The 27,864-nt window shown below is 40.5% G+C and overlaps 1 protein-coding gene across 3 annotated transcripts; it reads right to left on the bottom strand.

Moving 5' to 3' along the window:
* Positions 1–226: 226 nt before the first annotated feature.
* ZNF318 (zinc finger protein 318) lies at positions 227–27,864 on the bottom strand. Of its 3 annotated transcripts, XR_010883703.1 has the most exons (11): positions 27,472–27,864; positions 22,179–22,324; positions 16,556–17,186; positions 14,008–15,432; positions 11,263–11,362; positions 10,193–10,479; positions 6,967–7,170; positions 6,377–6,476; positions 5,182–5,300; positions 586–4,724; positions 386–469 (listed from the first exon to the last, which is right to left on the bottom strand). XR_010883703.1 is itself a non-coding variant. In XM_067293247.1 (10 exons), the coding sequence occupies exons 1-10, from the start codon at positions 27,826–27,828 to the stop codon at positions 1,305–1,307; spliced, it is 6,789 nt and encodes a 2,262-aa protein (XP_067149348.1). In that variant the 5' UTR covers positions 27,829–27,864; the 3' UTR covers positions 227–1,304. The 3 variants fall into 3 exon arrangements, 2 of the variants coding, with proteins under 2 accessions (XP_067149348.1, XP_067149349.1); XM_067293247.1 differs by having other exon boundaries at positions 227–4,724; XM_067293248.1 differs by lacking the exons at positions 22,179–22,324; positions 27,472–27,864 and adding an exon at positions 18,865–18,894 and having other exon boundaries at positions 227–4,724.

The raw sequence follows: 27,864 nt of genomic DNA, 5'->3' as shown, positions 1-27,864 counted from the left end.
CTTACATAAAGCTCAGGACTTCAAACAAACTTCCACTGATGATGTTGATTGAAGTTTTTCCACTGACTTCAGCTTGGAATAAATCAGGCTTTTATTCAGCAGGCTAATGGCTGAAGATCTTCATTGCCTACAGTTTCTCAATTTTAACAGCTACTACAGGATTTAGAAACTAATTGAAGTAAAACACTTTCCTAAAGTTAAAAAAAAATGAAAATCAAGAGCAAAGCCTTGTTGACCACCACGTTTATTTTTTTTTAACAATTTACAAATAAAAATGTTATATTTATCCAAGCAAACACATTTCATACTTTAGTCTTTAACAAGCTATACAAATGAGAACCATCACGCTAGAGCTTTTAATAGCTCAAGGACCATTCAGGGTAGGCATGCATGTGCTGTATCACATGAAGCGAGTCCAATTCCTGACACCACGGTTCTGATCTTCTGCTTCTTCAGAGCTGGTCAGCTGCTAAATGATTTAACACAAATAGTTACTGGATCACAGTACAATGAAATAAAGCACATTTCAAATCATGTAAGTGACCTCAATATGTCTGGTCCAGGTGTCAGGCCACAGAGCCTTACCGATTAGTCTTCTTCTCCAAAAGCCAGTCAGGATAGTTTTTCTCCCCTTGCTTAGTGATGTGGCATCCATACATGTGCTTATACAATACAATGAAACAGCTTAAGCACAGATGTAATACGACAGTAATTACAAATCACAGAGACAGATAAAACAACCAAAAAAAAAAACCCTCTAATCACACTTTTTGCATTTCAAACAATGAAAGTAAAAAAAACAAACCAAAACAAAACATGCATTATAGTTTAAAGAAATTTTCAGTTTTAGTTCTTCTGCAAGAGCCTCCATTTCCTTAAGTCCTGAACTGCTGTTCTTGAGCTTGCTGCAGAGACCAGGCTACTCACGATGCTACTGACAGAAACAGGGTGAGCTGGAAATCATCTGAGAGTTGTCAAAGAATAAAAGCCCCCAAAATAAACAACAAAGACGCACGCATTATAAACGAGAGATTCCATTTTAATAGCAGAGTGTAGAAAATAAATTGGCAAAAAATTTCACATGAAAAAACATTTTACACAATTAATTATGTACAGAATAAAGTGTGTGTCTGGTTTCTGATGACCTAAGTTTCACTTTAGGTGAGTCCTCCTGCAGGATGCAAAATACACCTGAAGCCCTCAACTGAAACAAAACAAAAAAACAAAACAAAAAAAAAAAACAAAACAAAAAACATATAATCCCAGCTCTGGCTCCTCAAATATTGGGGCTGGCTGGGTTCATTTCAACCCACTGGGCTTTCTGCTAAGCTTTCAGCAATTCCTGAATTTGTTGCAGCTTCCAAACTACTGTCAGCAGTTTCTGTTTGCTCAGTCTTCTTGCCCTGGACGGTGCATACTCCCTTGCCTCCTGAGCCACCCTCTTTTCCATGTGTTTCTTCAAGCCCAGGAAGGAAAGTTTCCATATGCCCAGAAGCTTGACTTTCTGTATTGTCTCCATCACAACTCAGTGATGGCATTTCAACAGTGCCACCTTTGCTCTCCTCCACTTGCAGAAGGATCTCAGACATGGGAGAAATGCCCTGCATTTCTAGAACTGGCATGACCTCTTCTGTAGTATCACTATTTGAGGACTGCAATTCAAGCTGTGACACAGCTGTTTTAGAAATCAGGGTGCAAAATTTATCTTCTTGATTACCAGAAGTTAATGTAACAACATCAGTAATGTCTGTTTCATCCACTGTTTTTTCAGTGCCCAGCTTGCTAGGCTTACTGGACTCCAGCCTAATAGATGCAATATTTTCTTGTTTTGAGACAACTTCAGTATTCTCATTTAAAAGGCCCGCTGTAAGGATACTGAAGTGTTCATATTTTACCTTAGTATCTCCCAAATGGAAATCAATGCTTTTGAACTCCAGTTCTGCTTTCTGGGAGGGAGTCTCATCGTGTTTCACATCTTCTGATTTCAAGGAATCTTTCTCATTGTCCACACTGATATTTAGGGAGATACTTTCAGATTGCTCAGTGTTAAATCCTAAGTGAGTGGTATTCAGATGAAAGTCATTGCCTGCTGAGGTTCTTACAACCTCATGCTTTATTTCTGTGGGGTGGATAGGTCCTTCAGAAAGATGCCCTGTATGGAAATCTGCTGACAGAGCAACCACTGACTCTTGGACATCAGAGTGAGCCCTAGAAAAGCCTACAGACCCTACTTCTTTTGCATCTCTCTTGACAAAAACATCACCTAACATTGCATCAGATCCAGTGTGTCCTAATGATTTTTTTCCAACTTCAACTACTAATTCTACACTGGATCTGAGTTCAACAATGTTTGCTGTGCAGGAATTGACTAACCATGAGACTTCCTCCTTTTGAGTTTGGTTACCTAATACTGCATGGCCTGAAGGTTCACATCTAACCTTTTCTTGTGCTTCTAATACACTACCTGTAGCTTCTCTTGTGGTGAGACATATGTCTGGCTGTATCTCTATCAATTCTGAAGCATTAATTTCATTAGAACCAGTTTTTATTTCTACATTTGGAGTATGTGGTAGTTCCCAACCGCTTTCACAAGAACTGGCCGTGATGACCTGTTCTTCTCTATTACTAGTTCTGGAAGTGTCCCGTTCACCTGGGCTTGTTGTCAATTCTAAAAACTTATTTGGGGTTTCTGAAATCTGGGGACCTTCACCAAGGACTTCTGACTGAGATACTCCCAAAGCTACACTTTTCAATTTTACATCTTTTAAGGAGGCATCAATAGAATTCTGCTCTGCCCTTGATGCTACTAAAGCTTTTTCTTCTGATGAGTCTTGAGAATCACAGACCAAGCCTGGACTGTCAGTTTCTGAATTGGTTCTACAACTTTCACTTAACTTTTCCTCTACCAAATGAAAATCTGCCAGATTTTGAATTTCATTCTGTGTTTCAGGCAATGCAGTCTTTGGGTGTTCTAAGCTAAGCTCAGACTTTACTCTTCTAACTTCCCAGTCTTTCATCTCTGCATCTTTCTCCAAGGTGCCATGAATATTTGTTTTAGTAACTGCAGTATTATTTGCATCTCCCTGTCCAACTTTCTCTTGGACCCCTATCGTATGCGGATCACAGAGTTCCTGACTGACTACTTGCTCTCCACCTGCTTTATCCACAAGTCCCATTTCTGCAGGCATCGGGACACCAGAATCAGTTTTTGTTTCTGGCCATTCTGTGACTGATATTTCTGGTTGCTGTAGCTGGAGTGGTTTCTTGCTTGTTTCTGCTTGATTCTCACCAAGAACCCAACTCCCTTTTACTTGATTACTGCACTGTGAGGAATCCTCCTCTTTCAATTTAGTCCAAATGTCTTTTGAAAGAGGAGTCTGAGATTTTTGACCTATGGCCTCCTGAATACCATTTTCAACATCAGGGCTCATCTCAGTATGAAGTACTAAAGTCTCCTGGATTTCAATTTTCTCCAGTTCTGAGCTTCTTTCAGCTGAGTGGACCTGGCTAAATTCAGTAACTGCATTCTGGGAATCCCCTTTCAGGGAGTATGAACTATTACTTGTTCTAGAAATTGCAGGTAAGTCTGCAGGTTTTGCTAGGTTGGAGTTTTCTCCATTTGGAAGTGCTGAATTGGCAAGCTTGCTGTCAGCTGAACCCTTTCCACCACTACTGTAGAAAATGTCATAGAGATCTTTCGCATTGGCTGTGGCCAAGCAAGAGTTTCGTTTCTCTACTTTTTTTGCCTGCTCACTAAAAGCAGTAAGTGGTGGTGGAGGGGGTCTCACAGGCATTGCCAGCATCGTCTGTTCGCTTTCAGACACACCTGGAGCTACTTCATCTGCAGGGATAACAGCTGCCTGCTGGACTGCTGGTGGAGGAGGGGGTGGAGGTGGTATATCAGAAGTCTGAGGAGACTCATTTTTCTCTGCTGCTTTCAAATCCTCCTCTGTCCCTTTTAAAATCACCTCTTCTCCACCAAAAGCTTTTGAGATGATATCTGGAGGCAGAAGAAGATCTGCACTGGTTTCTTTTACCACTGGCAGTGGTTTGGTGGTAGCTCCAGAGGATTTTATGGATAAGAAGGTGTTCAAAGGTGCTGGCTTGCTTACTGTTGCAGTAGCAGACTTCCTGAAAATCATGGTGGGGACTGGTATGTTGGGTAAAATTTTTGCTTGTGTTAATGTGGAAACAACTGGTGTCCAAGGACTAGTGTGTGGAATAACAGTTTTCCCAGACAGCTTGATTTCAATGGGCTTGGCATGGAGTTTTCCAGACTGACACTTGTTCTCCTCTTTTTCTTTGTTTCCTTCTATACTTTCCTCCTTTGAGATAGCTGCTCCTGAGTTTTTATCCTCTGTCTTTTTCCAGCTGAATTTTCCAAAGGAAGACTGACTTGGTGATTCCTTTTTTGATTCCTCTTTCTTTTCTTCTTTTTTCTCCTCTTCCTTCTTCAGTTTAAGCTTGATACCCATTTTTCGCCCAGAAGAATCTATTTTTCCTTGAGTTTCATTAGTTGCTTCTCCAAGCTCTGGGATGCTCTTTGTTTCCTCTTTCTTTATTATTTTTGCTTTCTTCTCATCCTTCTCTTCTTTCTGCTTCTCAACCAGTTTCCGCTTCAGCTCACTCTGCCGCCTGCGCTCTGTTTCCAGGACTACAGCCAATCCAGCTTGACGGTCTAGATTTCTCCTCTCTTCATAGAGTGGGTTTTCATCTAAGTATTTCTGTGGAAATAAATGGCACAATCTTAGCAACTGTTTCTCAAAAAAAAAAAATTAAAAAAAATCATCACAGCTCTGGAACAATTCTGACTTGTTAAATAAGTGCCTTTTCAACACTAAGAGAACAGAGAACTTCTTCCAACCAAGAAACTGATATGCTGCAAACCCCACATTCTGTAATTTAATGTGAAGTGGTGGCTTGCAGCAGTGCTGTCACTCTACAGAAGAGTTTGAAAATCAACACTGGGACTTAAACCCAGTTTGAACTTTGTACAGATGAAAGATTAGTCTCTGTGTAGTGGGAAGTTCTGTTTGGTTAGTTCACTACAAGACAGTGAAGACAACCAAATATACACACAGTGAGGAGTCAAATGTAATTCTTAAGAAGGAAAGGAAGACAGACAGACCAAGTAGAAGCTAACAAAAGGAACAACTCACTCCTGGTACACCAGGTACCAACCTTGTATTTCTCATTGTGGGGATGACTTTTTACATGCTGCTCTGCTGAGATTTGATCTCCAAAAAATTCATGACACAGCTGACAATAATATCCAGTGATGGGAATCAGAAACTCAGAGCCTGAAATGGCCGAAGAAAACAATCAGAGAAACAGAACATAATAAATGGCAAGTTTTTAATAAAGCCAAATAAACATATCAAATAACAATGGCAAAACCTCCAGCAATGTTCCTGTTCATGCTTTTGGAATGGGTAATACTGCTCTCCTTATGCTTACAGAATGAGAACCACCAGTACCAGGAGCAAAAGCATAAAATGAAGAAGCTTAATTATTATGGCTCAGAAAACTATTTTTAGTGCTTCTATCATCTTAAGACCATCCTCTATTCAAGCAGGTTAATATTTCCTACAGTCTTTATGTATTTTCCATTTTGTGGGGTAGTCTGCTCAAATATTAAACACCTGGTTTATTAAAAAAAAAAGCACCTGCATTTTCATTGAAGTTTAGCAGACTGCATCCTTTTGTCTACAGAACCCACTACAGTTGTCTAACACACAGCAGTGTGTGCCTTTCTTGGGCACACATTACAAATTTAGAGATCTGAACTTATAATAGCTAACAGATTAATAAGCAAAGATTGATCACTGGCAGGCCTGTTTAGACGATTGATTGTGTTCAGTCAGATTTGTAATCTTATATGAATTCCCAAATCACTTACAGCCCCTTTCTTATGGCTTTCTTAGATTCTCTGTACTCACAGACTCTACCAAGTACACAGCAGTGATCTTTCAGGGACACTTCTACGCAAAATGTATTGAAAGGAAGAGTCTATTGCAGACTATATGAAGTACTGCATAAGACCTGCCTGAACACGCTAAACCTTTATGGTCTTACTCTGAATCCTAATACATTAGCCAAAATCGCTTCAGAACCACACTAAAGAAAAAGTTGCCTAGCAGTCAAAATAAAACCCAACACTAAAAGGAAAAGAAAGAATCATACTGTTTTCCCTACACTCTCACTCCATGACCTTTTCCACAAGAACAACCAGGAAATGAAATCACTTGCCATTTGCCTAATAACAAAGTACCTATACGTGCTCCTAAAACAAAGTAGTTTTCCTTTCTCTGAGCAACTGAAACCTGCTGGAGGGCAAAGGGAGATGACACTCAGGTGAAAAAGAAAATTAACGTACCTTTGGCAGGAACAGTTATCTTATCGATGCGTTTTATGGAGTCTTGTTTGGTCTCGCTCTGGGTCTTCAAAGCCCAAGGTCTGTTGTAAGGATCCAGGGTCTATTTGCACAGCGACAGAGGTATACAGGCTCATACATTACACTAACAAGGCAAGTACACTTGTTTCTTTTCTTTTTAACATCCTTTTAGAACACTGAACATTAAAAAAAAAAACCAATGTGCAAATATTTACAAGAACTATGTTTTACTCTCCTTCCCCTCCCCTTTTGAAACTTATAATGAGAAAATAACCTGTGAAAAAGGTAAAATATGAACGAGATCAAAGTACAGATACCATATGAAACAAAAATCTCAAATACTAGGTCCAAAGTGAACTGAACACAAAAGCCCCATTTACACTAGTCAACACACGTTGGTAGCTGTACAAATTGCTGAAGTCCTACATTAGGGAAAAAGAATTTGATAAGCAGCTTCTTGGGTTCATTACTACTTCAGGCTCTCTTGTAAAACGTAGTGCTGTGATGTATGTTTTAGTGTTAATCTTTACAGCAATATGAAATGCACTTAATGAAGGAAGCCTGGCACATACCTGTCTATGTTTCTTATTATGCATGTGTGTGAAAAAGTCAAACATGGTCCCACAGATGGTATTGCAGTCTTTGCACCAATGGTTCCCTGCATCATAGTATTCATAAATATTGGCCAGCTGGAAAGGATGTTTGGATGACTGCGAAGAGGATTCTGCTGGCTTCGGGCTTCTACCTCTGGCTTTTTCATTAGGTGTTTTTGACTCCTATATTGAACAAAAGGAAATACTTCTCTAAGACACAGTAGAACACACATAATGCTCTGGAACTCAGAACCTGCCTCCAGTAGAAGCCACACACACAAAAAAAAAATATATATCACCTGCTTTTCAGCGCCCAGGCTAATTCCACCGTTTCAGAGAGCTGGTATTGCCGACTAAGATGCTGCGTGGCCACAGTGAAGCACTTCCAATAAGGCTCCCAGACGTAATGGCTGGATGGTTGGCAGGTAACCAAGGAACCAAATGAACAAATCCCCTATGGCATGCACCCTTCCCACCTTATGGGTTTCACGTAAAGATCTGAATATTTCCAATTTACAATACTAGCCAAACAATGCCACAAAGACCTAAAAGGGTTCCCCTAGAAGCATTCAGAAGTTACTGTAAAAGTAGCTTAGATAAAAGCAGAATGAAAAAGGAAGTGAGTCATTTGACTAGAAGTATTTAACTCAATCAGCTTAATCAGATTATTTGAAAGCACTTGAATTCTCCAGAAGACTCATTGCTTAACAGTTAGGGAAACATGGTGTTTTGTTAGTTACCTAGGTAAATATGGTGAAGTATCTTGCGCTTTAAACATGTGGTATTTACACTTACATTGATTTTTACAGAAAGACGCCTTACAGTGAAACACAGACATCTCAGGACTCTAGCCAAAATTAATATGTTTAGCTCAGAATCTTGATGTAAACACTAACATTTCAGAGTAGCAAAACAAATAATCCTGGAAATAGTGAATGAGCCCTGCTGATTTAGATTACCAGTTCTAGATAGTACTTTGTGAATTTTGAGTTATGATTTACATTTTAAATGGCTGAAAGCCCATCATGTTATCATTTCTAATCTGCATGGCAGTCTGGAAAAAATAACATCTTAACTTAGCAGGCCCAAGTTGGTTGCACAATTTCCAAGTTATTTAATACTGGTGGCAAAAAAATTTACTTAAGCAGATTCAGAACTGTTTAAAAAAAACACCTGCCTTACGTGAAATATCTTTTGATAAACAGGGATGGATTCCGTCCTATTAACAACACTGCATGCAACATAGACTGTAAATCAAACAATGAAGAGACACCCAGGCCGCTATGCACCCCACAGACATCCACATCGCAATCCAATCCCATCCTTAGTAATGAAGTAAGAAGTGACCCAATGAATATTTGCTACAAGGACACAAGGCTGACATTCTCTCAAACAAGGAAAAGATCAATTTATGATCTGCAGGAAGTGCAAGAAAGGATGTTCATGATGTCTGAGAAGTGTTATTTATTATTTGCAGACATACACCCACCCAGTATATCCTATAAACACTATCTCAGTCACAACTTTTAAAAAGACAATGCTTCTCAGACAAATAGGTGACAGCCAGCTCTAACTCCAGTTTGTGCTTCTACATTTAGCAGAAAGGAAATGGCATGAAGATCACAATATCTCAGCTCAGTATCAACAGCAACTTGAGAAAAATCTCAAAGAGGCCCTTACAATTTGCTGCTGTTTAGAACCCAGAACAGATCGACTGTTTGGTACAACAAGGCTGGCTTCACCTTTGCAATGACTGTGTAACTATACCATACAAATACAGGTTCAGCAGCAAGGGACTGCAAGATAGTTTGCAAATAAACAGAGAGACATACACATTCTTGCCCTTAGCCTGGCCAAGTCAATTGATGTCAGTGTCAAAAGGCCTGCGCCATTTTTCTTTTCATTAAAAAAAAAAAGTTAACCATCAGAATTACAGGGTCAATCTTAAAGACTAAGCTCAATGTCCTCAATGCCTACAGATATCTGAAGATATTATATATTCCTGGCCAGAACACAGAATTTTCCATGTTGAAATAAGGAACTATGAAACAGGGATCAAGTCATTATGGGTTTAGAGAATAAAACAACAGAACTTAAAATAATAAAAGATACATTCACACATGCCATATCTCAAGAAAAGAAAGCAACATAACTTAATATGCTGTGAGATTTAACAAACACTCTTGTCCACTTTAGTTTTATGATTCTGTGCCTGATGCAAATGACTTGTGAAAATAAGAGAATACCAGACTTTGATGTTTCAAGAGACAACAAAAACAAAACACAAAAACGAGACTTAAAATGAAAGACTAGATGAGATTTCTGAACCAGACCAAAACAAAGCATAGGGAAAAGCTTACAGGATACAGATTTTAGTGACCTTGTAGGACATACCCCTTTCCCTTCTAATCCTTTCCTCTCTGCAAAAATGCATGGTAAGGTCAGGCCTACACAAAAAGCATCTACCACCTCCCACGAGCTATACCTGTTACATTTACGTTTGAAGAGGAGGATAATCAATCTCCTGAACACATACATAACCTTTCAAATGCTATTGTTATCACATACACTACTTCTAGAATAAAAATTATCTTCTGGAATGGGTAAGCCTATTCTGGGGTCTCCACCACTCCATAAATGTAGACTGTACCAGAGAGACCATAATGATGCATACTGACATTTCTTAACAGAGAGCGTGTAGCATGTATGTAATAATGATGTTAAGCTAACAACCGTATTTAAGTTTTGCCCTGATTTGTCAGTATCTTCACTTGGTGAGAAGACTAATATGCTCCGAACTCGCAGAGTTTTGCTGCTACAAGCATTCCTCCTGGGCGGGCCATCCATGCCAGAAATGTAGAAGAGAAGAAAAAAAAAAAAAAAAAAAAAACACAAAACACTTGTCCTCTTGTTATGGAACTGAGACCAAACTGCTACACACATGAATGCTACCGTTCAATCCAACCAACAACTCAATAAAACCAAGATCAAAAACAGTAAGTGGTACTGAAGTACCCGAACCTTGAGGGAAGTTATAAACACTGATACATTTACTCTCACCTGCATAAATGATCAAAATCAGCATATGAAATGTGATAACAAATGACATTAAATGATTTCTAGTAACTGTTTGGGAACAGCTGTCTCCCCAGTGCCCTCTTCTCCTAGTGGGAAGATTGTTAGCATACAAGCCAGAAGATTTTACCTTGTTGGAGGAAGATGTTTTCTCCAGACCTTTTGTACTGTCTGACTTGCTGTTCTTTTCTGAGCAATCTTTGTTTTCCACAGATGGTTTCCGGGGTTTTTCAAATATGTTAATCCCCAGGATCTGGGCTACTTTATCAAGCTCAGATTGCTTCTTCTCTGCTGCATCAGATTCTTTATGCAGCTCTGAAATCTCTTTCATAATATTCTCTTGTAGCCTGTTCACCTCAACTAACAAGGGGTCTTTGTGTCCATCCTTCTCACGACGTTTTTTCCTCAACATCTCTCCTGACCAATCAAGGAAATAGAAGAGTCGGAAATGCAATAGAAAAAAAGTTATAAGATCTGCACAACTATTCCAGCAACAAGTAAAATACTAATATAAAATATTATAATTAAATTCTGACTAAGCTGTTAATGTAGAACTGACTCTAAGGTACAGCATCACTAGATTTGCAAGATCCACCTCTATAAGGATTGCTTTAATATACACCGCTAACAGAAGCACTGTAATCCTCAAGAGAAAGAACCAATTTAATAATCACTATTTTCTTGTGTGATCAAAAAAGCAAACTTGTTTTGTAAGTTAATCTTAAATTAAATCCTAAAAGGATTATTTTCCAGAGGTGAGAGAAATTAATATTTACTTGGGTCAAACAGAAGTTTGAAAATGACATAAAGAAAGAAGTCAGCAATATCCAGAGAGGACTTTTCCTTCTCCAGATGAGATTCATGAAAAATTGAAAGGCACACTGATGAATCTTCAGTTAGCATTTTTCACTTTTTCTAAAGAAACACTAAAATGAAGAGAGTACAATTCATTTAACTTATCAAGCTGTCAAAGAAGGTGCAAGTTGAGCAACTGCTTGCTTCAGTTTAACAGCTATATTTTGACTAAATTAATTTAATATACTAATTAGGCCATTGCTTTCTCAAGAGTTCTGCACTGTCCAGAGCTTCAAAACATTAGTTTTAAAATATAGACTATTATTAATTTGGTCTTCACATCTCCTAGAAGATCTGTGACATGTCCCAGTGAAAAAGAAAAATGGGGGTGTGGAGGGACTGTACCTTGTTGTTTACGAAGCCTGTCCAATTCAGTCTTTAAATAATAAAGCTTCTTCTGCCGTGCTTCCCGTTCATTCTTCAGTTTCTCTCTCTCTTCTATCACCTAAACAGATTGGAAGAGGACTGGATTTTCTTCTCTTCCCCACACAAGTTAATCAGTCTTGCAAGAATGACAGCAAGGTCTCAGTTTGCCACTCCCAGAACATTAACCATTATTTTCAAAATGTTCTTGAATATTTTAATACAATAAATACACCTCTTCCTCTTCATTTGCTGGTAGCTATATCTGTATTCATGCTTCAGCCCTATGAAGGTGATTTTTACTCTTGCCCTAAGTAAGCCAATTTATTAGTGCTGTTGCTGCCACTAACATGGACCATTATAGAAATTTTAGTTCAAGTTTTATAATTCAGCCATTGACATGACAAGACAGAGAATATGGCTCACACTAACCTATTAGCAGCCTATGCACCCATTTTTAAATGCAATATTTTGCATTTCCCCAAACTGCTTTGCTTGTCAGATCATTTCCCAAGGCACTCGGGCTCAGATGACTGTCTTTTTTAGAGAGGTAAGATCAATGCTGACCAGCTCTTCAAAACTCATGCAGCATCTTTACAAGGGGCACATTTCACCAGTGACAAAAGACCCCAAAGCCCTTCACCTTGCCTCTTGCTTTGACTCTGCCTTATTTTAGTGATTATTTAGGCTTTTGTTTCAATCTGATCTCAACTGTAGTAGCAAATATATTCTGCGTGCATAACTATCTGAAATTAAACACCTGGATGCAGTTAGTTTCTTGCTCAACAAGGTAAACACTATTATGAAGAGTTCATACAGAGAGTTTTCACAGTTCTTCACTGATTCTCACAGAGAAAAACAGGGCTCTAAGTTAAAATGAAACCTGAATAGTTCTTTCAGTGTCCTCTCAAACTTTAGTTTTCAAGAGACAAATCACAATTTGTTACCTTCACAGTGCTCCTAAAGCTTACTAATGGCTCCTTCCTTAAACAAACAAGAACTGATCCAAGGCCTTGTCTTCACTACAGAATCACTACCACTCTGCTAGAGTAAATGTTGGCAGGGTCCCTAAAGCAGGCACAGCATAAACCAATCGAAGGAGTTCTACCAACACAGTTAGACCACCTCTTGAATGCCACAAGATTAAAAAAAAAATAATAAAAATAAAACAAACAGAAAAAAACATTTTTCTGTTAATACAGCTATGATCGTTCTGTTTTTTTTTGTCAGCATAGAGACATCGACTGAAGGATGCAAGTTTTTATACTCCAAGCCACCCCAGCTACAGCAGCAAAACCTGTGGAGCAGGCCCAAGTCAAAAAAGTCTGTAGTGCAGATGAAACCCTAGTAGTTCTGACCAGATATGTAAGTGAGCTCCTGGGTATGTCAGGGGCAGGAGGAAACCACACACCTTCAGCCAACACAGTTCTCCCAGAAGTGCCCAAATTCCATTAACACCAAAATTCAACTGTGTCAGCTGAAGAAATTATTACTCCTGCAAGCAGTTAAAGCTCACTTATCTGCTGATGTAGCACTTTGTGTAAGCACTCCTCTTTAGGTCATTTCAAACAAAAAGCAGAAGGGCTATTTCAGACCAAAAATTGGAAGTAAGCTCTTCTTTTGAGTCCCTTGGATCCAGTGGTCCATCTTTCCATGGTCTGATTTGTTCTGAGGAGGGTGATATAACTGAGTAGGTAAAAAGCCTCCAGCCTCTGCCATGTGCTGCTCTTCTACTAGCAGGATCTACCAACACAATTTATCATTAGCACAGCTATACTGAAAGAGTCTCTCTAATGCAGATATATCCTTACTTAGCAACAAAGATCAAATTGACACCAGTTTGAAAACCCAAACAACTTGTAGGAATTTTCTAGTCCTTTGACAGTTTATTAACTATCGTCTCTTATCTTAAAATGTTGTTCCCCCCTCCTCTTTAAAGACCATATAACTCAAACGTAACTACTTAAGGGAAATACAAAATCCATTACCTAAAATGGTATCAGATGCACAAAGTAAAGAACAATTTCCCTTAATTTCTTCTAATTTTGTGATTCTTATAAGAGGTAATTAAAACAAATGCAGAGGGAAAATATGCAACTGAATGACTGCATCCTTTAGCATGTATTTACGAATCTCTAATACACTTATCACTGTGGTATTATTATACAGTACAAACTACATATTCAAGAAAATGCATCTCTTCAATACAACCTAGATCCATCCTATCAAGCATTAGGCACCCAAATTAGAACAGTTACTCAGCTTTTGAAAGAAACAAGTATCTCCACAGATATGCTCTTTCTAATTCACTGGAATAAAGACAGGCTGTGGTCACCATGCGTGTGTGTGGCTTTGTTTTTGTTTTTGTTTCTTTAATAAGCTTTGTCTGGCCCTAAGAACTTCAGCCTTGCGCTTACTTTCAGCTGTTCAGCCATAACCTAGGGGCATGCAGCATTGGGGGTTTTAAATGTATTTTTTAAAACTGTCACAAACTAATAGAGACCAATGCCTGGAATCTTTAACAAAAGCAAATTCAATCCAAATGTTTTTAAACCGGACCATTCAGGGGAAAAAAAAAGTGCATCTGAGGAGGAAGAGCCTTTATCCTAGCAAGCAAGCAGTCCAACATGTTTTCATGTATTAGAAAGAGCTGAAAGATATACACCAAAAAGTAATATAGAATAAATCCAAGTGACTTATCCAAGTATCTACAGACAATATACTCACCTTCTGCTTCTGAGCTGCCCGATTTTTTTCATCTGACATCTTTTCTGTGGTATTTTTGAGAGGATGTGAAGACAGCCGAAGGGGTACTTTGGAGTGAGCAGGAGTGGTGGGGACATGAACAAGCACAGAACCATCTCTTTTTAAATCAGGGACATCTTTTCCCATAGAGACTGTCTCAATCACCCGGAGATTGGGACGTGTGGGGTTTGCTGACATGGCCATAGTAAGAAGCCCGTGAGCCTCTGGTAGCGTAGGATTAGGCTGCTGGGTAGGGGGGTACATGGGCCAACCAGGGGCTGCATAAGCCATATAATGCCCATATGCATCGTATCCTGGAGGAGCCATTGTGGGAGGTGGATAGTTTGGGGGCATTTGAGTGGCTGTGAACTGCGAATAGTTAGGTATTTGGTACTGGGAAACAGAAGTAGGTGTAGGTGGTAAAGTAGCAGGAGCAGGTGGAACTGAGGGAATGAGAGAGACAGAAGGAAGAGGCTGTTCTGGTGCACATGGAGGTATCTCCTGTCCCACTGGTTTGCTCTTATTATATTCTGTTTTCTGAAGAGAGGATGCATCTTTAGACTGCTGGAAAGAGACAGGAGGTGATGCTGAGCGCTGCTGGCCTGATTCTGGAGATCGAGTATCACTCCGGCTACGACGCAAGTCCCAGGAGTCCAGTCTGCGAGGATCTGAAGAGCGATGATCAGGAGAACGAGATGCCAACTTCTTGCCATGAAGACGTTCCTGAGTACGAACAGCCAGTTTTCCAATTTCAGCTACACCAATGTCAAGTCCAATAGTTTTGAGTAAGTCATGGATCTTTGCGTACTCAGCATTAGGCTCTTCTAAAGCATCCAGCTTGGCAGCTGGAGCAGCAGAAGGAGGTGGACTCACTTTTTGGCTTATTATCTCATTACCACAACTCACTGGGGTCTTCTGAACAGGGAGAGATTCAGTTTTGGTATCTTCATCCTCATCACCATAAAGAAATTTCTCTTCATCTTCAATGTCAGGAAAACTACGCCTCCTCTTCTCCTGAGCACTGACAGAATCAGCCATCATGCCCAGAATTCGGGAGAAACCACTGCCATCCTGACTGGCTCTCTCATGAGGCAGCAGGAAGTCAGTATGGCGATCAGTAGGCTCTGACTTGGGTTCTACTTTCTCCTTGTGACTTAAGAAGCTTCCAAACTTCTCTTCAAATGTGAAAGTGTCCTTGGGAGTCCCAGAAAGTGGGGTCCACTCATATAAACTGTCATTCAACTCCTTGTTTGCAGACTCCACAACAGAGTCTTTGTTAAACCGTTTGAGAAAGTTCTCCACTTCAGAGGCAAAAGGAGCCATGTTATTGCTCTGGGGCAAAGATGAATGACTAGAAAGAAGAGGAAGATCCTTGCTGGGAGCAGGACTGCTTGAAAAGCCCTCAGGCTGAAAAAAAGAGAAGTTATTATTTACTATAGTACCTGGTGAGGGGGGCACTTACCTCAGAGAACAAAGGAAGGTGATAATTTCTCCTCAAGTTTATAGTTAAAAAAAGAGTTAGAAAAGACAATATACAGTTGAAAGAGAATGGAGAATACAAAACGAGTCATCTAGTGACTCCGGTATGTCATGTCTAGCACTGAAAGCTTATCCAAGAGAATACATAAAATCACAATCACATTTTACTAGATTTTCTGGCAAGCTTAAGAACTGAAACTTCCAAATTTAAACTCTGTAAAATAAAGAGGTCTATGCTTTGAGTTTAATCACACACAAATAGGGTATCATGCCTTAAGACACATAAAAGCAACTGCATTGAGCTTATTCCCAGTCACTTCTGTCTGTCTGTCACAGATATGCATTATTAATGCCATGCTAAATAGGACTTCCAAAAATATATGTTGGAACATCTCCTGAGATAAACATGCCACTTGCAAAACGAGACAGATGAGTACAACAGTCAAATCAACAGTGATGTGCTAAAACGTGAGACAAGAAAGTACTCAATTTATCACAGTGGTCTCAACTGGATACCACTCCAATTGCTCTAATTTTTAGACTGAAGTGGTATACTTTGGATATAAACTAAGTAGGGCTGATTCCAGCCTATAGTCAAATGGGAAAAAATCAAGGAAACTCAAGGGTGTTTTCAGTTGGTGGTACCAAGAATGCAATAGGCAGTTTTCTAAGACTATACAGAAATAGAAAGAGGCATTGTGACAGGCAGAGATCTTCAACCAATGTCCTGACTGTCGGAACGGATAAAAGGCTCGTGGTGCTTTCTATAAAAGCTGGGCCTGATCCCAGCATCTTGGGCTAAATTTCAACAAGGATATTTCATTATGTCTCAAATTCTATATACACATGATTCTTGAGTAACTGCCTTCATAGTTGAAAGTTTCTAATGCAGTTTTAGCTTGTATAGGCATGCAAAAATAATACCTGTCCTCTCAAAGACACAAAAACATAAAGATTGGACTTTTCTGTTTTAAAAATCAAACTGAGCTGTAGCATCACAAAGCAATTGTTTTGGAAAGTAGAAACCTAAAGACACACAGAGAGATCAAACCTGAACAGGAGACTCTACTTCCATCTCCACTCGTTTCTTCAAAATTGATTTTTTGGGCATGGATGGTATTTCCTCAGGCCTATATGTACACCGAGGCTCAGAAGTCTGTAGTGTGTTAGTCAGACCAGGGATCACATAACCACTCCCTGAAAGATCATGATTCAAGTTTCTACTACGCTCTTCTTCTTCTTCTCTTTTCCTCCTGGCACGGTCAAGCTCTCGGAATTCTTCATTTAGGTAGGATGGGCTTGGGCTCCTACTGCGGCTTCGTCTGCGATAGTTTCGTGTTCCTGATGAGAAACCTTGATGATCTCCACTCACACCATGCATCTTCTCATCCTTTTCATACCGTGGCCGCTTTACTTCTCGTCCTCTCTCTTCTGGCCTTGATGGGTAGGAGGATTTCCTGAGTTTGTCACCGTCTCTGTCAGATCCACGAGGCAGCTCTTCCCGACGACCATAGTGTGGACTATAATCAGACCGGTGGAGGAAAACATCTCGGTTGCGGTAGTCTTCATCATGTCTCATGGTGAAGGGACTTGATGGTTGATCTTCATGCGATGGGTATCTCTCAAGGCCCCGAGGGCATGAGAGACCTCTGGTGAATATTGGACCATCCGCCATGTCATCCCTGCGTAAGAGAAGTATAGAATAGAAGTAGGTCCTTGAGTCAGAGTAAATTAAGTCTTACTCTTGTTCGAGAGTAACAGGTTTCAAATCAGTTTCAGAATATCATCTCCATGACTAAACAGAAAACAACATTTTATATACTTAAAGGGGGGGAAGGCAGTGGGGGAGAACAAATGTTGTTTTTAATGGCACTCTACTTCCTTCCTGTGAAGTCACCTGCAAACAAAGCAGTGTAAATAATTCACCTTATACTACAGAAAGAGAGCCTTGAAAAATTGATAGGATGGGTTTAATTCTGTGAAGGAGAAAGACTACACATGTTTTTAAAAAACAAAAACAAAAAAAAATTACTATCATATTTCAGACCATGATCCCTTTCCTCACCTCACCAGTGAGATGCCAAGGTCACATTTCATATGAATTATTCAAGATATAATTCAATTTCATGCTGGCACATAGAACAAGATCTTTATCATATCTTTAGCTGCAGACAAGGACATAAATTCTAGCAATATTTTCTGTTGGCGACAGATCTGTAAACAAGACTGTCGCTAATCACATGAACCACTATATCCAAAACAAAGCAAAAAATCTTCAAGAAGGTATCTAAGAAAGAGGAACAGTAAATTTAACAGCATCATTCTTTTGTGCCAGCTTCTGCATTATTTACACAGTGGATTTCCATCTGGCGTATCACCAAAATAGCTGCATCTTTTGGACTGATGCCTACAAACACCACCAATTAGCAGTACTGTTCTAACAAAGCTCTCTTTCCCCACCTCCAGAAACTTTTCTGGGATTGGCCTTTAAATCAAGCAGAAACAAACCAAACCACTTTAAAATTGCCAGCTGCTGCTTTCTTTGTTTTCATTCTCAGATATGTCAAATTTGGCAAGATCCTCCAAGAACAGGAAACAAGAGTGCTCCTTAAGTGCAATCAACGGGACAGAAACCCTAGAGAAAAGTCTCTCCAAGTGATCAGTGCATCAAATTAGAGATAAACTATGCATGGCTGCCTGAATCCCCAAACATCACCACCTCCTGCTCACAAAATCCCCTCCATAGAGGGGCAGTGACAGATGAAGTAGAGCCATATGACATGTTAAAAATGAAGAAAACAAAACACCCTCCCCCAAAAAAAACACACAGATAAAATTACCAGACTAAAAAATAGCAAACATGACCAAATAAGGTATTCTTACTGAGTGTAGTTACCCTCATAGTTTACATACACACATCTGAGAACAAAACCAACTCAAAATTTCACTTTTTATTTTCCAGTATCTACTCTGATCTGCATAATTTCAAATAATTTCATACATTATTGGATGTTTTATCCAGTCCAAGATATATACATCTTAACATACTGAAAAGTTATTAGCACTGTCCTGTGGGTCAGAGTAAAGGTAACAGTAAGACTTCACTGTACCTAAGGTACACACAAGTATCCACAGTATTAGATAATACCTGTCCAGTCTCCAGCAAACTACACACTTCCACCCCCTCCAAAAGCACCAAAACATCTAAAAAGTTGTTGGAATTAAGTTTCATATATAAATGCTGCTGTTCACAGCCTATATAAAAGTATTCATCTAGTTCTGCCAGCAAATGTCTCTTCTCACTGTCACCATTACTCTTCCTGAAATCCTGCTTTACCTGTACAAGCTGCATGAACATACCTGGTGAAGTAACAGATGTATTTCACCATATACATTCAGCTGACTTTTGTGCAAGCAATTTGCTTGTGTGATTGCCAGGTGTCACCTGCAATACAAATGCTCTGATTGTACTGACAAAACAGAGGGAATATTGAATCATACTTTGGAAAGAAAGGAACAGCAAATCTAGCATGCTTAGAACCAGAAAGATGTTCCGAAACACTCTGAATAAAAAAGAAGCAAATTTAAGACAAACATATCAGACCCAAAGGCTAAATACAGGTGTGAGGAAAAGGATTATTTGCCTTACAGAAACTGAGGTTCTTCAAAATGTTTTTTCTGTAAATACAGTCCAACAGAGATATGTCCATCTTGACCAGTTTGGGTGTGTTTTTGGGCAGCAATGTCCACTGAAGGACACTGCATCCTTCAGAGAGGATACAGGGTGGTACCAGTCCAACTATCCCTCATTCCTTCACCAATATATAATCTATGAATTACTTGACTTTGCAGTAGCAGAGAAGAAAAGCAGATCACAAACTACATACAGACAATGCCTCAAAAAAACACAACTACTGTAAGGTAAGTTCGCTTTTCGGCAATTTATTTATTTATTTGTCTACACAGAAACAGAAATAAGTATTGGTATTCTGCTGTCAGCATCCTACTGAACTCCACCTAAACAGCCAGTCTTTGAATAGGAAGCCAGAGAAGCCGTTCAAACTCAGCCGACTGTCACTTTTGATATTATGCCAAATTGCCTATTTCAGAGCACAGTTTAATACAGACCAAGTCTCTGCAGTGATATGGTCTAAGCTTTTGAATTAACCTCAAATGAAAGAATTGGTGGGACGCTCTAAATAGCTTATACCTGCTCAGATAGTAGTAGAGTATCCTAAAAATACTGAGAGAGGGGGAGATGGAAGACAGTTAGGGGGATAATATATATTCTTCACTTTGATAGGGTTGGGACTTCACTTTGATAGATTCTGGGACACAAAAAAAGACTGATATATTATTCTGTTGAAGTAGAAGATGGAAGCTGCTTAGGGGACTTGGAAGTCACAGGCCGGTGATGTTCAGTATGCTTATTTAGATATGTGCAGGAGGCCACCTGCCATAGAAACTTGGGGCAAATTTTTACAGATGTTTTAGGATGGATATCCTTTGATATTTTATTTCCTTTATATGCTAATGAACTCCTCTACCATCCTAAGGCCTTGCAAATTACAGAGAACAGTTTGTAAAACTGATTCCTTGAAGTCTCCGAGTAGCTGACAAAAATACCTGAGAATAACTAAATTCAGAAATGTTTGCTCCAATTACTTCAAAATCTGAAGAGACAACCTCAGAAAACACTACACCTTTTTTGAAATAAGAAAGACCATGTGCCCAATAAGAATATGATGTGCCCAGTATCAAAGCCAATATGATTCAAAGCAAAGGCTACCTTTAAAGCTCAGAGACAGATATTCAGTCAGTCCCCCAGTATCAGGGCAGTCTCTCAGAGGGGAAAAAAAATTGTAAAAAGAAGGTATAAACAAAGCATTTAACCAACTACAAAGTATCTTTTAAAAACAACCAAATGGCTAAACAGTGAAGAAATCTGCAAGCTAGAATAAGCAATAGGTAGAGGCTTTAGGAAAAGCTAAGGGATGACCAGGTTGTCACACACTAAGCTTCTGGACAGTAGGCACAAGGCAGGCAAGCACAATCTACACAAACAAAAAAATGTAAACTTAACATGGAGTTATTGCACACCTACACAACAAGTATACGGGAAACCACCTGAAAACTGAGGACTATTTTGTCTCACTTTCTCTTCTTCTCATTCTGACTCATCTGTCACTTTTATACCTTCTCAGGAGTCTGTTCTGACCATTTGTTTACTTATATGGGCTCTATAACACAGATAAAGTGAGAGTTCTTTACTTATCAAGGGGATAAAGACCTTCACAGAAGTCATTTTTCACACTTACGATAAAATAAACTCTGTTGTATGTGATGCTACTTCTAACTATGAAGCACACCCACAGAACAGGACAAATATAAAACCTCACTGGAGAAGAGGAAGCAATGGGGAAACTCCCCCCTGCCCCATCTTCTTTATTTGCCAGAGCAGTACAAAGCCAGTTCTTCTACATACCGTTTCCTGCTCCCTCCAACCACTGTGCTCTCCCTTGGGTATATGCACTAGTTTCATTCCGACTGCACAGGGGATTTACAAGTGGAACACTGATCCCAGGAGAACAGAGATAAAGGCGTGAAAGTGGCAGTACTGAAAACTAAACTCTCATTTGGTTTTCTGCACCTGGTGAAACTTGCCCTTACACTTGAAAAAGACAGGAAATTCTCTTAGAGAATTCTGCTCACTTCCCTCTTTTTTTTTTTCCGCTTCACAGCTGGGGATATTTGCATCAAAAATGGATGTTTTAGTGCTTCCTTTGTGCTTGATGCTTATCCCTGACCTGAAATTGCAATTGGCTGCTCTGGCACACAAACTACCCAACCTTTAACTTCTGCATTTCAGCTATAAAGAAAGCAATTTTATTTGCACAAAGTCATCATATTTTACTTTTTTTGCCTGGTTATACCTGTCCTCCTACCAAAGGCAAAGATTTCCAAACAATATCTACTAATATTTACACTTCACTGTTCAGAGCAGTATTTGTAACATACAAGAAGTCTGTACATTAACTATAGGTCTCTTCAACTTCAATCAAGGGACCCTAAGAATTCTAACACTGATTTTTATCATGTACGATATGATGTCTGACTATGTTCACTTCCCCTCTGCAGGGCTTTTAAAGCCGAAACAACAAATTTTCTTCAAGCTACACGAGGGCTTTCTTCTGGACTGTTCTGAAAAATCAAGAAAGTAAGTTATTCCTCACAATATGAGAAAGTTGAAGCTTTATGCTATCCATAAACAACCTTCCTTTACATCAGGACCAGGTAGGTTCAAAAGAAACTGAAGAAGATGGCTTAAGCTGTGAAACTCCTTACTGCAAAATACTCTGGTCACTTGTAATTTATACGGATTCCATAAACAGTTGACAAATTCATAGAAGAAATATCTGCCCAGAGTTACTATGACCACAACCAGCAACTTTTGTTCAGGAATTCCCTGAACCACAACTTGCTGGAGGCTGGGGGAGTATTCCAGGGAAGCCTCACTACATGCCTGCCCTATTACCCTTTTTCCCCAGGCATTCACTGTTGGCCCCTACTGGAGACAGAATACTGGGCTAACTAGACATTTGGTCTCACCCAGTACGGCCATTCCCATGTTCTTACTGTTTCACACTTGAAACCCCATTTGCAGAGGGCCATACCTGTCACTCAGGTTATCAATTGGTGAGCCCAGTCTATCAGGCAGCCTCCTTCGCTCTGGTGTGCCAATGCAATACCGGTCATTACCAACAGTAATCCGCAAACTCTGTTCCAGTGAAGACTCAGAGCGGAGACTCGGTGAACGTCTCTGTAAATTGAAGAAAGAGTGCAAGCCCATCAATCAGAGAATTTTAATCTCAGCTACAGAAAGGCAAGTGACCCTGCTTTGCTTAACATATGAGACTTGGGGTGGACGGATCAACAAAATAAAATTTAAAAAAAAAAGAACATTTGTTCTAAATATCTCAATTGCCTATAGTTGCTAAAGAAAGGTGAGGGTACCAAGTGCTATAAATTTCTCATCCCAGCTGCCAATAACAAGCTCTATATTTACTTTAGCTAGAAGGGAAATTTTAAACTTCAAAGTACCTTTAAAAAACTACTATTTTGGAAGGTGGAAGAACAGAGAGAAGTTCAAGAAGTCCAAGAGTTGCTGCCCTGCTCCTCTCTTTGTAGAGGAGAAGCAGCTAAACAAACATTGCATAAAAAACAGTGCCAGGAATTTCTTAATAAAAGCATCTGAATTTCTGTGCCTTTCCAGCTCTAATAACACCATGAACCAAAGGATAAACCAGTGCAAACAAAGAGTTTCCTAGCACTGATGTTTCCAACAGTTTTCTTGTTGTCTCATGCTGCTTTCAGCAGATAAACATGGCATAATAATAAAAATGTCAGTGACTGTAGGAATACCTTCTACAATAGAATTCCCATTAGCTGGTAGAGCTAAACCAGAGTTAAGTAAAGGAAGTTGCCTTTGAAAAAATTACAGCAAAGAAGGCCTGAGCTAACTGCCTCTATACAGACCTTTCTTTGGAAACATACTCAATACAGAAAATGTCATTACTATTAGTGTAACTAGTTATGCCCCAAATCTTTCTAGAGGACAGCACCAGAATCCAGGAATGATTAAAGTAAGGGGAGTTCCGTAAGAAACAGATGAGGTTGTCTGAAGACAGAGAGACTTATTTTTTTAAACCAACATGGTTCAGGCTCCGCTTAACAGGAAGCAATGAACCAGCTTCAGTTCTGCCAAACCAGTCATGCACTGCATATTGCTTTCACAGCTGAAAACCGTAGCAGCAAGCTGCAGGTGCCTGATGTTGTCTGGATCCAAGCTGTCCACCCTGAGAAGATGCAGTAGGTTAAGCTCAACCCTTCAGGAGACCAAAAGGAGGACAGTACACAACCTTCCAAAAGAAAGCAAAAGAATTCCGTCACAAATGTGCCTGAGAAAAATTTACTTGCCGTACAAATCTACACTAGAATCCATTGTGCACATAAGCTTGTTCTAAGATAACATGTTATTGATTTCTGTTTTGCTCCACTAATTTGAATCCAAGCATTTATCAGAAGACACTCAAATTACTTTCTAAGAGCTACCATGCTGAATAGCACAACACTACCCTGGAACAGTCTGGCTGAGCTGTAACATAGAAGGTGCACATGTCTCATACAAACACACTTTGAAGGTTTAAACATGCCCAGGTCAACACTGAATTTTGAGGGCTGCCTGCAGAAGCGATTATCTTGAGGGGCATCTTCTTGCCATCAAGACTGTCAGCAAGCTGGGCACATACATGACAACCATCTCCAGAAACTGGACAGAGAGAATTGACGATGACATCTCAGAAGAAACTTCACGGCAAAGGAAAGAAACACTTAGAAAGTTAGGGATATTAAACATGGAGCAAGTTCAACATCAGAAATGCAGGCAACTGCCTGCCTAAAACCCAGGTTTGTGTGAAAGAGCAGAAGGCACAGGACTTTGTTCTAGACTGTTCCTGTGCTGTTGCCAACAGTACTCTAAAACCTCTGTAAGGTAGAACAGTATGTACGTGATCCCCAAACACATCTCCCAGAAGCAGCAGTTAAGGTGATTCCTACTTGAACTTTGCATTTTTTTTAGTTTGAAAAATTTAAGTTTTAACAGCTTTCCCATTTGGAAGGCCAATCAACACCACTAGCCAATCTCAACCTCTGTATTGTACTGCTTCTTTTTCCCTTCCTACTTCTGACTCCTAAACAATAGTTACCTCTGCCATATAAATACACAGGCTGTATACTAGCTCTTCATTTTGTCTTTCTCTACTGACCCCAAAATATCGCAGTCCTCTAATTTCAGCCAGCTTTCTCACAAGAAGGCAAAGGAGCTAAGAGAAACTATAAAAAGAATAAGCACGCAGGTCAGCAGGGACAAGTACAAGGAACAAGAATGTGGCAGCCTTGCAAGAACAAATAAAGTCCACCAAAATTTCTCAGTGCACATCTTTGACCTTCATCTTTTTCATTCCAGTTTTCAAACCCCCCCCCAAACCTTTGCTGTCACTCCACGCTCTTCCAGCTCCCACAGTTTTCCTCAGCTACCAAGAAACTTACATCACCAATACTTCCAGTGTCCAATATACAGCTCCACTGGCATTCAGCATCCCAGTTATACATGAGAAAACAGGCAACAACGCTCTGACACCCTGGGAATGTGTGCACCCTGTCTCAGAAATACAGCTCTCAGAATCAAGAAGAGGGAATAAGAAACCTCAAAGAAGCGTGCCCCTTCCATGTTCCAATTCATACGAAGTGAACAGACAGTAACTCAGAGTTCATATTTAAATCTTTTCCACTTTTCAACCCCGTGCCTTATCCCATCAGTGTCTTCATTCCACATCCTACTTCTTCTACCCACCTTTATGCATATGCGTCCCCTCCTTATTGCAGCTTGAATCCATTTTCATCTCAGTCCTCTATCTCAATTCACCTCCTGTCAATGACAGCTCCAAAAGTCCACTTACATGTTTATGTAACCCTCCTCATTTCCTCACTTTATATCCTCAAACTACCAGAGAGGGGGTCTTAAGTCATCTAAGTCTAAAAACTTCATTAAAACTTTCCCCAACCCAACATCACTTCTACTTGCTTTGTTTTGATCGCACTTAGTTCCACAGTTTGGAAAACATCAGCATAAGCCCAGCTTTTATCTTTCTCTAATTAATGCTGATTTTCTAAACAGTACTTCTAAAAAATAAAATCAATCTGTGCATATACTTTATGCTTTACAACATCACTGTTAAATAAGTAGTGTTGGAAGGATGAACGCTTTTTGCTGGACTAAACTTCCATGCAAAAAAATATGCACAACAAACATTCTCTGAGAATTACCTACATTAGACTTCAGCATACCCCCAAGAGTGCACAGTTCAGGTTCAAGAGCTGTATTAAATCATACCTCATTATTGTGACAGCCGTTTCCTAGAGAAAGCTTTTCCTTAAATATAGTAATAGTCTTGCTGTAAATCAAAAAAATTACATTTAACACCACCATTCAGCAAAAGCTAACTTGCTAGATCCTAATTTCAAAGATCAGTAATTTTTCTATCCTTCTTCCGTGAAATTAGAGTAGGCAAGAAAACATCAATAATCTGAGACAATTTGCTGAGATGACTACTGTAGTTTGCAGCAAAAGGGTGCAAAATAACTCTGGAAGAACAGCATTTGTGAAGAATAATGTTTGTGCAAAATGTTAACAGTTTTTCTGCAGGGGGACTAGAAGGCTGTAAGTCAAAGACTCCTACTTTAAGTCTGAACTATCAACATGTTCAGCATTGAAAGTTTCATTTACAGCCCGCACAGATACACAGCCTGTCACGGATGCAGTTAAACAACAGACTGACTGATGGTGAAGAACTTTAAGAAAGTTCTGCTCCTGCATCCCAGTTTGTCAGCCACTCAGTTGTGACAACGTGACTCTTCATGAAGCTACAACATGAACTGACGTGATCCAGATTAAAAATGACCTCCTTTAAAAAAATTAATTATTTTCAACCTGGATCTTATTAATAATGCAATTTACTGAGCTACCCCACAGACAATTGACAGGAGTGAGACAACGGTGAGCTACAGCCTAACAAACAGCCAGAGGCAAACTTCTCAGTCCAACTAAACTGTCAAATTCAACATTATCTTCCCATACCTTCAGGGTAGCTCACCTTTAAATAACAAATATCTCCAATAGCTGAGTGTTAACTCCACTACAATCACCTGTAATCTCTTCTATGGCAACATCTCCAAGAAAATCCAACAAGAACCTGTACTGCCATCAAAAGGGACAATCCCACTCTCTCTTTTCGCCCCACCACGCAGTGAATCATAGCAGACAATGTATTTTTGTTGGATTAACTTTCGGCCAGGTCGGTTCCTCGAATCAGCTCATCCCGCAACTTCAGAAATACAAGCACAAGCACAAGGGAGGAGGGCAGAACAGACTGCAGAGTGAGGGGAAAACAGTGAATGTACTGTTCCTTTTAACTGTGCATATGCTGGATTAAGCGACCATAGAACAACAGCCTAAGATATCAGAAGACGAACATCTCTTCTTTCAGTGCAGTACAAATATACAGTGAATGTACTATGCGCTACCGACAACAGTTATCAGACAAGACAATCACAGCATCAAGGAGTAACCACAGAAAGTGAATGGATGCCATCTGTTCAAAAAAGTTCAGCTATACACTTTCGTTTAGTATGAAGGTGTTTGCATCCAAGGTGGTAGGCATCACTTCTGATGCAAAACCGGAGTTTCACATGCCCAAATCAGTTTTTGCTTAGACTGAGTGAGAACACCTTTTGCACAGTTCACACTACAAAACAATGATTATCAGAGAGTAACTCTCAGGATATGAATGTGTAATAGAGTCTCCTCTGCACACCCATGACAGCTGAAAGAACTCAGACAAAAACTCATTCGGCATCCTATTTAAAAAGTTATTGTCCCATAAATTAAACTGTATCCATAAAATAGCATTAAACCGTGTTTAATAAAGGAAAGCGACTATCTAGGAGGCATTCTTTGCATTGGTAAAAGATAGCATCATTTCTGAGTCTTATCTAAAATGGTTCTAGCAGAGAGGAAAAAAAAAGTAACGGAAATAAACGGAAAAAAAAATTTTAAATGTAAACAAATGATTTTTCCCCCTCTTTGGCTCTTTAGGAAGCAGGGGGAAATCGCTCATCTCCCTCCGCAAAGGGAGAGCTCGAGGCCGGTGCGAGCGCGCAAGGATCCCGCAGGGCGCCGGGCAGCGCTGCCCCAAGTTTGGGGCCGTCGCCCCGGTGCCGGTGCCCCCCCCGCCCGCCGCTTCGGCCCTTCAGGCGGCGGCGACAGCGCGGGGCAGAGGCCGGGCCCGGCCGGGCCGCGGGGCCTGACAGCCGTGGGGCAGCAGGAGCCCCGGGCACGGCGGTAGTTACCCGGCTGCTGCTGCTGTCTCCGTGCTCGATCCCCCGGCGGCCGCGGGGGGCCCCGGGCCCCGGCGCCCCCGGCGGCGATGGCAACCTCCTGCTGCGGTGCGGCGACGGGGACCGTCGGGAGGAGCCACGGTGGCTCGACGGGGAGCGGTGGCGGCGCGGCGGGGGTCGCGGCGAAGCGGAGCGCGGCGGCGGCGAGGCGGCGGCGGCGGCGGGCGACGGGGGAGGCCGGCCGCGGCCCGGGCCCGGGCCCGGCCCCGACGTGCTGGAGCGGGAGGCGCGGGACCCCGACGAGCTGCTCTCTTTGAGCCGGTGGGAGGAGGACGAGGGGCCGGAGCGGCCGTTGCTGGAGCGGTACATGATGATGGCGGCGGCGGCCCAGGGGGTCCTGGCGGC

Source organism: Apteryx mantelli, chromosome 3 (genome assembly GCF_036417845.1).
Source record: "Apteryx mantelli isolate bAptMan1 chromosome 3, bAptMan1.hap1, whole genome shotgun sequence".
Lineage (NCBI taxonomy): Eukaryota > Metazoa > Chordata > Aves > Apterygiformes > Apterygidae > Apteryx > Apteryx mantelli.
The sequence above is the reverse complement of the archived record's forward strand: the minus strand, read 5'-3'. Positions and strand labels throughout refer to the sequence as shown.